We start from the raw sequence: 13125 nt of genomic DNA on the forward strand, positions 1-13125 counted from the left end.
ATTTTGAAAGAGTCTCATTTATGATTGATTCATTAACATTTTTTCTTATTCCCACATAACAGTACAGTTTGACTGACAAGCTGTCTTTAGAATTAGAACATATAATCACACTAATGCTTGCACAATTATTCCCTAGATATGTGTGATGAAATTGTCAAAGTAGTTTAAATGTTCTTTTTTCAATCTGATGTATTTAATGACATTAAATTTGACTGGCAGCACAGGCAGAACTGCCAAGGACAACAATGTCATACTTCAAACTTAGAAGGAGACTTTTTGTGGATTTGAGATAAGGAAGAGAAGATGCGTGTGACAATTATACAATTAGGAACGAGTTGGATTAAAAGCATGATAACCCCTCTGTGTATGTATGTGCGTGCGTGCGTGTGTTTCCCCCCCCGCAGGATAACAGTGTTGTCCTGCAGAGCAGTGCAGTGGCCTACGTCAGTCTGAACTCTCCAGTCAGAGGGACAGAGACACTGAGAGCTGCAGCTTCACCGACTCTGCTGCAACTCACCTCCGACATACAGAGGGTAATTATTACCGCAGCTCCTAGTGCTACCACTGCTGCTGCAACTAAAATCACTGCAAATCACTCCAAGTGCACACTTTAAAAAGACTATCTGTGTCTGTATCACTATTAAAAATACCACCACTGACACTTTTATGGCTTCTAACACGGCTGGCCAAGATTATTCCTGTTTTGTTCAGGCTCCTAAGTTAAATAAATTGGAGACTGTGGCTAAGGGGATAGAGCAGGTCGATCATTAACTAGGTTGGTGGTTCGAAATTCTGTTTGAGGTACCCAGCAATTATTGGGCAAGACATTAAAACCTAAATTGCCAGCAGTGTTCGGGTGATAGAGATTGCCCTGCTCATGTACGAATGTGTGTGAACAGGACAAACCTGTACTGTAAAGCACTTTGAGTGATTATCAAGATTAAGTTTATAAATACAGACCATTTACCATGAAAGAAATTCTATCATTGATTGATTTTAATTTCCCCAGGTAGTTAAGAATTGCTATTAAACTGATTACATGCTTCAGACAACCAGCAGAGAAAATGTTGCATTTCATTGGAGTCACAAACACGCAACTGTTTAATATATATTCAGTTAAATTTCATATTCTCAAGAGAACTGAAGCCCCCATAGTCACGTGTGATTGTTTAGAAAGTGGAATGTGAATTAACTGATCTCATTTTAATTTGAAGTGGGTGGAACAAAAATTCTTTATCCTGAATGCTCAAGGCCAGAGCCAGTTACTATGTTTACCTTTTCTTTGTCCAGCGTCCTTCAGACGCTCATGGGGCCATGTTTTCAACATAGAGAGGAACAACAATCAAACCCCTTTGATCGTTTTAATCGGTTCCCTTAGTTTGATCCACCATCTCTCAATGATTTATATTCCTTTAAGGGTCCACTGACCCTTACGGACTGAAGGACGATAAATAATCAAGCAGCAGCTAGTGAATCAGACTTCATGACTGCTTCAGAGGTAGGGAGCTCCGTTTCACTGCCTTGCTGTTTTATGATGCTGGTCAATCTGAATTCATATCTTGCGTGATACACTGCTTAGCTTTGCTCAAGCTTTGAACTTGGAGCTGATGATTTTGTGGATTTTTGGGGGCTCAGTTTTATTTTTTCCACAGTTTAGGATTCATGTAGAAAAATACAGGTAAGTGGTCACAGGGAGGTAAAGGAACAGTCAGCAGTCCTGTCATTAGAACAACTCTCTGCAGATTCACAGAGAATACATGGACATATTAAGAAATCTGAGTGTCTATAGATTGAGCAATTGGGACCAATATTACAGTTTAATAATACTTATTTCAATGGCTGGGTATCATTTGGTCGTTCTTCGTTAGCAATAATAAACCAATACTGTTAAAGGGGTTCTGCTGCCTGAATGCTGCCGGAACCGATACAGTACTTTTTTCTTCAAAAAAGGGACAAATGGATGCCTGGTAATGAGAACAGGTTTTATCTTGCCATGCCCACACTGACAGCTGATGTTTTATATTGTAGAAATAATCTCACTGTAATTGACATTTTTCTGCTATGTATCCGGCTAATTGTCTGGTTGAGATCTTCTGCACTCCTTTTCTTACTCACTGTGATCTCTCTATATAACTGTTTTACTCACAAACTATTTTTAATGATCACACTGTGCAGCAGTTACAGTTTCATAACATTGACTCTTTGACTCTTTAAAGGATGTCACCTATTCTGTGAGAGGGGGAGGACAACACTCTCAGTATGACGGCAGCTAGGTCCACTCTCTTCACTTCCCACACATCATATTCTCACAAAGTGTTGAGGCCATTGTACTGATGATGATGTAGTTCTATGACTCATCCTCCAAACCTTCTTCACAACTTCTACCATCTCTTTAAACTTTAAAACTTTCCTTTTTGAAAAAGAAAACACCTCACTGTCACCGTTATTTCCTTCCTCCTCTTCCTCCACTACCTCCTGCTCCGTTTTCATGTTCTTTCACATCTCCCTTAAGCGCTACATCCCTTTCTCGCCACCTTGCTGTCTCTCCTATCACCTCCTAATCTCTCCTTTCATTAGCAGCAAGTACCACATCCCCCCCATCCTCCCATTTTCCTCATTAAAATCTCCCTCTCGCTTCGTCTCTGCCATCTCTCTGCGTCTCTCCGGGTTATGCAATACAGTATTTTTTTATTTGTGTCTTTAGGTTAGTCTTCAATCCTCAGGGGTGACTCCTGCTCCTGCCAGGCACCTTGGCAGGTACAAGAGGTCACGAATGGACGGATAGTACTGTGCGAGGTCCCTTTATTCCTCCGCTCTACCATAAACTAACTAATTAGGATGAAATAGCTACCTGTGACATTCAGCTGTAATGAAGCTACAGAAAGCCTCTGCCAGAGCTGTATAAAAAGAGGAAGGGAAAAGGAGACAGAGAGAAAGCAACTTCAACGCTTGATGTTTTCCGTAATGAAACAGAAAGAAAAAAAACTCTGACAATGTGTGAGCATATTTGGGGCTCCTACTCCTGCTCTGCTTTCTCTATCGTATTCATTCATTCTGTCAGACTTCTTTGTGCAGCAGCTCCAGCATTGTGTTATTTTCTGCTGCCACAACGTTGCTCATCATCCACACTGAAAGTAGTAAGAGACATTTATCAGTGTGGTATACGGTTATTACAGCTATAATACTATCTTCACCTGGTCTGTAATGCCTCCCATAGGTACTGAGTTTTGTTTGCACACAATAGTGTCAGAGCTTCTGCCTGATAATTCTGAATCCCAACATCGAAAGCCTAATGTAACTACTTTCTGTGACCACAGGGGGCAGTAGAAACCAGGTATAAACACAAGTGTATTCACCTTGATAATTTGATTTTAAATTCCCTCTGCTTATTTAGACATTCAGCTGATACAGGACAACATTACCATTGATTTGGAGATTTGCCTCCTTCGACCTAATGAATGCAAGTCCAGCATTCACTCTGTTTTCCTTCTGTCCTTCGTCTCGACCAACTCCGGAGGGTGATTTGTGTTATATTCCCTGTTGTTTGGTGAAAAGGAGGCAGCGGACTGTGAGTAGGCAGCGGACTGTGAGTTCTTCACTGAACACAGCTCTCTAAAGGATCAGGAACAAATCCATTACATTTTAATGTAGGTGATGGAAAGTTCACATCTCTCATGAACTAGTTCAAAGTTCAGTTCATACAAGTAAAGATGAATAGTTCACGCTCATAGTTCACCATTTAAAATCTGAACTAGTTCATAGTTCAGTTCATTTCATAGTTTTAAGGTGGAAAGTGAGGCGCCCGGCTGTTCACACCGGATGCGCATTTCTCAGCGCCGGTCAGCCCGCGATCCCCTTAGCCACAGTTTCCAATTTATTTAACTTAGGAGCCTGAACAAATCAGGAATAATCTTGGCCAGTCGTGTTAGAAGCCATAAAAGGGTCAATGATGGTATGCTTCCTCCGCTCGTTGTTGAATGTAACCCGTTGAATGTACTGGTTTGGGGGTAAATGATGATTGTTTTCCCAGATAATAATTGATAGACTTAGATGAAAAAAATCTGGTCCATTTAGGGATGGACGGCTGGGCCTTGGAGTTGGTATGGGATCTACTTCTAGTTATAGTTAAATCGACAGTGGATGCTTTAAAGAAATGTTTAACAACCATTTTTCTCTTCATATATGAGAAGTATTTTATATGAGCATTTTGCACCATACCATATTTGAAATACTGTATAATATGTTTTGCATTTGACAAGTAACTACTGTATTCTTCATTCCAACTTTTTGTGGATTATTTTTGTTTCTTAAAGGGTTAGCAGTTAGGAGTATTTTTGTGCAGAGATCATTAGTGATCCATTACCATTCAGAGAAGTTATAGCTGATTGCTCCAATGTTTCCATGTAGCCACTTGTGCATCGCGTTTTCAACCTTCAACCTTTATCGTTCCAACCAGAAGAGAGTTTTGATATGGAAACAAATCAAAAGGCCCACGATGATCATTTAAGCTCTACAAAGTGAGACTGAACAAACCTGAGAATCCTGAAAACATCCCTTTGTGTTGTGTTTACTCTTTATTTACCCTCTCGTCTCGTCTTGTTGTGTCTAATTGTCCATTCAGTGACAGCTGTCCCTGGCACACTCTATCACTCCATTCATCATCACAACAGTCTCTGAGCTGCCTGAGGTACGCTCCCCCCCACCTCCCAATATTTAGAAACAGGTCTAAACATGTCATTAATTATGTTTGTGCAATGGCCGTAATGCTTCCTAATTATCTTACTTTGCAGGGACCTGTCTTCCAAATCAAGATGCTACTGCACTGATAGTTTGGGAATGGGTGCTTGGGAACCAATTATAACACAACTAGATGCTGTTTTTGTAGGAGATTTACACAAGGAAGGGGTGGGGGGCAACAGGGGGGTAGATGAACAGAAATAAGGCAACAGGAAGAGAATCAATGGGAGCTCTGGTGGCTGGAAGAATACAGAACAAATTAAGATCTTGTGCTTTAATTGGATACTGTTTCATAGATGCATGTGCGTATGGTCTCCAGTCGCAGTGTGGGTGGCTTGTAGCAGGATCCTCCGTTTGAAAACAAATGGTCACTAGTGGACAGTGTATTGTTAGACTGAAAGACCGGGGCGGAAAATCGTTCATTTCCCCTCTCCCTGAGAAGTGGTCACAGAGTTTAGTTAGTTATCAGGGTGTGATTTAATCCCCTCTCAGCACTGGGGACCAAAGTTGTTTATAGTACATGCTACCATAGTCTTAAGTCAGTGTGACATGATTCCATACTGCCACCACTTCTGCATTGTTCATGTGGAGCACACGCTATACATATGTGTGTGTGTGTATGTGTGTGTGTGTGTGTGTGTGTGTTAGAAAAAAAGTAAGACCTATCATGTTTCACTCAAAATGTAGAGACTCTTTGCTTTTATCTGCCTTGTACCTCTGCCAAGGAATATGTTCTTGTATGGAACATGAGCCAAGAAAGAACCCAGTTTCCAGGATTCTTTATTTCATAACTTCATAGATGTAGGAAGTATTTTAACTGAGAATAATACACAGATTTGATCTTTATGGAAAACATATCTGGCATAATTAGGGGACTGATCAGCATGTAGAATTGGTGCACATCGAAATAAAAATGCTGACCTAGCAGATTTAAGATTAACATGAGGACTGTTGGCAATGGCAAAGGTGTGAGTGCTGTTTGAATCTCTACAACTTTTAGTTTGACATGGTGTCAGAATATTTCCTGAAGTCGGGCATCGTCTCTTCTTGTCTTCTGGTACTCTTCGCTTCTGTCAGGCACCTAGTCCTGATCGAGGTTATCAAATTTCCTAACTTAACAAGGTGATGAACAACCAGAAGATGACCACCGAGGTGACAACCGAGATGCCAGAGATGCTTTGGCAGAATCTCTGCAGAGCCTCTGGACAGGAAGCATTTCTTAGCTTCATTTAGATAAGACTTATATCTTATCTTATATTGTCCTTGTTGACTTATTAGTTTTGTGTATATAGAGAGAGATTTAGGGACACTTTCAGTATTGAAATGAGCACTAATGGAAGCAACCCTACTTTCCCCATGAATGTAAAAATAATCTACCGATGCTTGTTTTATAGGTCATCATTTGAGATTCTGTTTTTCTGTGTGTTTATTATGTTTGGACTGGTTGCTTTTCTCAATGGTTCTTGGGGCTTAGCTGGATAAAAGTGATTTCATGTTTTCTCATGCACCAACGAGGAATTAGTAAAAAAAACTCATAATAGTTGTGTGGTTAGTTTTTAATTGTTTAATTTTTTCCGCAGACTTCAATATTAACATGAACATTTGATATTAACAAACCGCATTTTCAAAGGTTTTATTGATCAACTGTTAACTGACCAATAATTCTCATTTAGCGGCTCCTTCCCTATGAGTCTCTGGGTCATCATCAAACCACCATGAATAATGTCACTGTCAGTTTGTGAGCCCATGTAAGCTCATCGCATACATCATATCATAACCCATCCACTGGCATGCTGATGAATGTGATTAGAGATTTCCCAGCCACTGTTACGATGGGGTGAACACACACACACTCTAGGTAGATACCGCTGATGATATATTGATGAGCTGTGAAACACGCTCCTGCTAACCACACTGGTGGCCTTAATTATCTCCCCATGAATCAAAAGTTGAATTTGTTACCCATTACACACAAGTGTCTGATGGATCCCCACCACGGTCCATACCCAGAGTGATAAATTTAATCCGTGCTACAGTTTGAGGAACATATTAATGTCACAGCGTTTCCTAAATCATCTAAAGCTTTGTGCTGCAGTAGACAAGTGTTTCCTCGTGTCTCTGTCCAACCCTCATCTTCTCCCTGTTACTTTCTCCCTTTCGTTCTCCACCACACCCATGTGTTTCTACAATATTCAGATATAGTCCTGTTTTATAGAGCAAAGACCGTAAACAGGGCATAGGGCGAATTCAGGTAATCTGGGAGACCGAAGCTCCAGTTTGTTTATTTCCCTTTTTCGTAACTCTGGCTAACTAACTAGCACATAATCAGTTTGCTCTCTGGGACAGAGATTATCCAAAAAGCACAGAGTCTATCCTGTGGTCTGCAGCCATCTCTTTAACCAAGTTGAGACGAAAATAGGCTGATCGATGATGACGGTCCCTCAACTGTGCGTTTCCCCGAGTATCCCCAATAGAATGATTGATCTGTTATTGTTGCTCTTGCATAGAGGCGGTGGACTAGTGGCAGAAACTTGGACTATGGGCAGAAAAGGTCTCTGGTTCGTCTCTGGTTCGACTCCACGGAGAAACAACAAAAAGACGAACCTGGATTGATCTGTTCAAAAATCCAAGAGGATTGTCCCTACCCTGTCTAGTGCCCCTGAGCAAGGCACCTTACTCCCCCAACATCTGCTCCCCGTGCACCGTACATGGTCTCTCACTGCTCTGTGTGTCCCGCACCAGATGGGTTAAAAGCAGAGGTTAAATTTCCCTACCTGCATGAGTGTGCCTGTGCATGTCTGTGCATGTTTTTGGGTCAAATAAATGTATCGTATCTTAATATTGCTTGTGGAATTTTAATAGATTTTTTAAAAGTGTGATCCACCTCCATTATAATGATTACAATTATTTTTACGGTTTCTTTATAGGCAAGGGTTATATATATATATTTGTAAATGCTATTATGAATTCAGGCTAATTTAAAAATACAAAACATCTTAAGCTTTACAGAAAATTTATAATATCTTAATCTTATGTGCAAAACAGATATCAGATTAGGTTACAGAAGTCAAAATGGCAAACCCGGATAATTGGAATTCACCCCACTTGCAATTCTCTTAAGTAAGTCAAGAATGATTAGAGCCACCGTGTGGTCCAAGTTTTTATTTTTTTTATTTTCATTTTTCAATCTCTGGTTAAGACTGAGAAATATTAACTTTAGCCCTTGCTTGGGGAATAAATGATTACATGTTCAACCAACTTTTGAAATCCGTAACCAACTTTGCTTTAAGCAACACATTCTGCATGTGACACAGGGTTATATTGTGCAAGCGAGGACCATTCAAAACATGTTAATGCAGATCCAGGTCCTGCCTGACATAATCTCCTATACTTGCCGAGCATTGCACGGACTGCCCGCATGGCATGTTCACACAAAAGCCGTAGCTGTTGTGTGTCCTCAGTGGGACACTTTGATTTTTTGTAAATAACCAGCAACCCTCCGGAGTGAAGGGAATAAGAGGTGCCAGTTGTGTTCTGTATGTAGGCTGTTCTCTGACTCCGCAAGAGAGCTTTATGCAGGTTTACTGCAACCAACGCTCATCTACATCGACACCCCCATTTGTTGTGCTTCTCAAACATACTGTTTACATCAGGGGTGTCCAAACTTTTTATCCCGAGGGCCGCATATAGAAAAAAATACGAAGGTCCGGGCCACTCACGGCACCACGCCCCCCTGCCCTGGAGCGGACTGTTGACAGTTGGGGGGGGCGTGGCTGCGTTCTGAGGGACAGCTGCAATACAGTGGGACATAGTCCATCACATTACCTTTCATTTAGCTGACGCTTATATCCAAAGCAACTTACAATAAGTGCATTCAAGGGTACAAACCCAGAACAGCAAGAATCAAAATAAAAAATTATAATTTTTTTTTTTTTTTATTTAATTTTTTTTGTTTAATTTTTTTTTTTTTTTTTTTGAGGCGGGCCAATTTAAAATGGATGGTGGGCCGCAGATGGCCCGCGGGCCGTAGTTTGGACACCCCTGGTTTACATCCACCATTAAATATTTAAAAGGATTTGATACATTTAGAATCTTCATTTTCCACAGATATAAATAAACTCGTAAGTATAGATTCGTAAGTGCCACATATAGTACTATGGGGATAAGTCCCCATTGTCCCCAGTGCAAAAGACACATATGCTAACTAACCCATTGAGGAAAACCTTTTTGCATGCACATAGCAGTGCCAAACCTCTTCAACCTGAAACTGTTAATCATAACTAAAGTCTCATATAAAAGCTGCTGCCCCAAAACAATAACCATGAATAATTTAGATCATCCACGCAGCATATCTCAAATGCCATAGATCGCTGCATGTTTCCAAATATGGTGTATTTCAAACTCAATTTGTATTCACTGTGACAAATCATCCTCTCGTGCAAGCTCTTAGCGTATGCGCTCACTGGAAACATAACGGCTGATATTTTAATTGAATCATGACACCATGACAGGCTTTCAAACACGACGACGGGATGACAATAGGCCAGATTCAGAATTACACTGTAAATGGTAAATATGAATATCATCCACATTAGGGAATATGCAAGGAAGTCTAATTTATATGTCTAATTTATGTTTCCCCACATAAAACCTGTGGGAAAAGAAGCTGACGATAAATCAGCGGAATGAGTCTCCGACTTTATGGCCGTGCAGCCATCCAAGATGGTTCGACAGAACACTTGGCATAATGTTTGAAGTAGCACGCTGTCGGCAATATGTTTGAATTACCACAGTTCTGATATTGTCAGGAAGGGCATTGTGCGACTGCAGCAGGCTCCACGAATCTGCATAATCACCGGGAGACGCCGCTCAGCCTCAGCCGGTATTGATGTGGCCGTCATTGTGGTCCCTCCATCACAGTTTCACATTACAGCGACAGGAACATAAGCAGGGGGACACATATGAAAATGCGTGTAAGGAGAAGAATGAGCAGAGTTACTACTTGAGGCTGGTGCTAATATGTCACACCTTCATCCAGCAGAAGTTTGTAGCTGCTCTGGTCTGCAGATGTCACACTCTTTGAAATTAAAGCTGGTTCAGTCGAGTAGCTGGAGTTTCTTGAGATTCATGCCTACTTAATAGATGGCCCCTAAATCTATTAAATACAGATTACGGTCTAATTTGTGTATAACCTTTGACCTCAGAAAATGCATTATTGCTCTTAGCGAAGATTAATCAATGTCTATTTTGTAAGTGCACAGTTTTTTACTGTGAGTGTGGGCAGGGGGGGGGGGGGGGGAGAGCATGTTTGCAAACAGATCAGGCATCTCAAGGGGCTATACCATCTAATTAGATTTTCACAGCACATACTTGAATGTAAACACACAGGATTGTGTGTTGACTCTTCGGCTACTTTATACGTGGTGTACATTTCCATCGCTTTTACCATTACACATCATGAATTATTGGTTATTTTATTTTTACATATTACTCATTTTGTATTTGCACTCATAACCTTCACATATTGTTCTGGGTGTTTAGGAGACACTGGCTGAATTCATCCTTCGCCAACCTGTCCTCAAGTTTCTTATTGTCGGAGCATTTATGTTAATGAATGTTTTCTGAGGCCCTTTGGCAGCACACAACTACTGTTAGTGTTAAACTTAATCTAGGATTGAATGCATCTACTGTCAACGATATTCTTCACATACTGTCTCTCAACACTGTCCTACACTGTTAAACGACATCATCTACAATTAAAAATAATTTTCTTGAAACTGATAATCGGTACTCAATTAGTAACATTATTTAATTTGTGACTAATGCTTTGCCTTGAGGGCAAGACGCTTTTTTCTTTACATTACATTTATTTTTTTGAAAAATAAAAACAACAATGTAAAACTACCCAACGCAAAACTTATAGCTTCTGAATTCAGGTGTTGATTAAACTGTTATTTCTTCATGGCATTCTGCCCACCTATATTTATAACCTTTGGGGAACAAAAGGCTAAAAAGCCAAATAATACAATACAATACTTTTTATCATCACTTCACCAAACTAGACTTTTCCTTCACAATTCAACAGATGAATCCTCTGATACAATGTCAAATTTTGTATCAGAGGTTAAATTAATTCAATTGTTTGTTTTTTGGTGAAGTACGTTAATGCTGCTTTGAAAATCACAAAATTCTGGGCTAATGCGAGATTCAACCATTGTCGCGTCATTATGGAATTTATACTTAAAGGACTTTAAGTACTTAAGGATTAACACTTAATCAAATGAGGGGGGCCACCAGCAACAGCGTGTGTGTTTTTCTTTTTTTTCAATTATTTGTTGAAACTAAACCCCAAATCCACCATTTTTCTACTGTTTAGAGACATCCCCTAACCTCTACATCAGCAGTTCCCAAACTTTTTAGGCCACGCACCCCCTTCTACATCCCGACCGGTTTCACGCACACCCAATCCCCCACACCTTCAACAAAAAAAAAAGCAAACAGAGCCTATTTATAGCTGCATTAAATGCATCAATACATGATCAACACAAACGTGACAAAATAATCAAGAGATGGCAACAATGCGCTCTCACATTGGAATGAAACTGAAACACTGCAACAAAGTTTCAATAAGTTTCAACAAAGTTACACAAGCCGTCACCTTTAAAGAGCAAAGAGGATGGCGAGGGCACACGCACAGGCTCAGAGGCAGATTTGCCCATCATGAGAGAACATTGGGAAGATGCTGTCATGTTTTCGGTCGCATTAAAGAAAAATTGCGTACAATTTAATTTAGAATTAAACAGCCGTTTACGGAAATTATAACACCATTAATCTGAATCAAATTACAATAAAGTGACACACAATATACCACGTAAAGAACAAAGAGTGGCATATGCATAGGCTCAGAAACAGATAAGGATACAAAAGATGATCCATTTGAGGATATACAAGTGCAGCACATGTGGCTCAGCCTGCAGCAAGAGAGAGAGAGAGAGAGAGAGAGAGAGAGAGAGAGAGAGAGAGAGAGAGAGAGAGAGAGAAGAGAGAGAGAGAGAGAGACATAGAGAGAGACATAGAGAGGGAGAGAGAGAGACATAGAGAGGGAGAGAGAGAGGGAGAGGAAGGGGGAGATAGAACCATTACATGTTTCCCCTCACGCACCCCCTACAGGCAGCTAGCGCACCCACACTTTGGGAATACCTGCTCTACATCTACTGTCTCTGACACACACCATTTGAACTGCTGGCTGAGACAGCTACCTGTGCCCGCAGCCGGGGACCAGTGTGGTCTTGGCCGTCAAGAAACTTGAGAGGCTAGAAACCTTTTCATTCAATTGACCTCCCTGTCAATCTGTGTGTATGTATAGTATCACTTGTTTTTGAAGGAGTTATACGTAGGCTGTTCTAAGCTTGTGTCTCCTCATGTGACTGCAGACTGAGACCAGGTCTCTGTAGGGGGGCCACCATCTGTTGCATTACTTGTTATTCCTCTAACCACAAGTCATTTATGACTAGCTTTACGTTTTGGAGTCACCGACATGTTGCAGAATGAATTTTGAATAAGACGCCCCTACGCATGGGGCTATAGTCAGTGGTTTATATTATATTTGGCAAAAACTAGATTTGCTAACATTTTTTATAAATTGTAATAATAAAAAAACGTTTTCTTCTTGTGAAAGTTGAAACATCAAACCAGTTTATTGAAGTGTGACTGTAGTGACAAAGTTTACACATCAATACACATACCTGATGAGGTATTTAAAATGTATAAGGCAGTAAACAATTTTGGGATGTATAGCTGATCTTCTGACTTGGGCACGACGTTGCTACATTATATCAACCACGTTACATCTTTCCTTTACTTTATATGTCGATGTTTTCCTTTAATATGCAGCTAAAGTTGTCCGAGAATCACTCATCTGCTCGTTCTCTTTCTCTGTCTCTGTGTCTTCTTGTCTTTCTTTAATATCCCAGTCACTCTGCATGCCTGGGACACGCTTCTCACTTGAACAGCTGCAAATGGCTTTTCCAAAGACCGCGGTCCGGAACGGAATTATTGTTATTATCATCACACACGTAATGCAAAGTTGTTTTTGTCATTAGGCACTTTGTGGATGTTGCATTCTGATTACAGTACATCCACGCTCCCCGTCGCCCTCTGCCTGTTTGATGTGCCACAGAGCTGATGTACAAAATGTTTGGGGCTACACACGCTCTTTCTGGAAAATGGAAGCAGTGATTAAATTCCACTCTGTTGTTGATGGGGAGATTCTTTCCAAGTAGGAGATCTTGTGAGTAAGCTTATTCACGTCTCGGGTTGTGTGTTTTTATTCAAAAATCTCAAACAAAAACTTAACACAAACACAGCCTCTTTCAAATGGAAATACAC

The 13125-nt window shown here is 40.5% G+C and overlaps 1 protein-coding gene across 2 annotated transcripts in view; it reads left to right on the top strand.

Annotated features, from left to right (window-relative positions):
• The window catches only part of LOC128448298 (inactive N-acetylated-alpha-linked acidic dipeptidase-like protein 2), a 447438-nt gene that overhangs the window by 285267 nt on the left and 149046 nt on the right, over positions 1 to 13125 (top strand). For both annotated transcript variants that reach the window (XM_053430883.1, XM_053430884.1), the window contains one exon: positions 405 to 533. In XM_053430883.1, the coding sequence (XP_053286858.1) occupies positions 405 to 533 (129 nt within the window). The remainder of the gene's footprint in view (positions 1 to 404; positions 534 to 13125) is intronic.

The sequence above is a fragment of the Pleuronectes platessa genome, chromosome 9 (genome assembly GCF_947347685.1).
Source record: "Pleuronectes platessa chromosome 9, fPlePla1.1, whole genome shotgun sequence".
NCBI lineage: Eukaryota > Metazoa > Chordata > Actinopteri > Pleuronectiformes > Pleuronectidae > Pleuronectes > Pleuronectes platessa.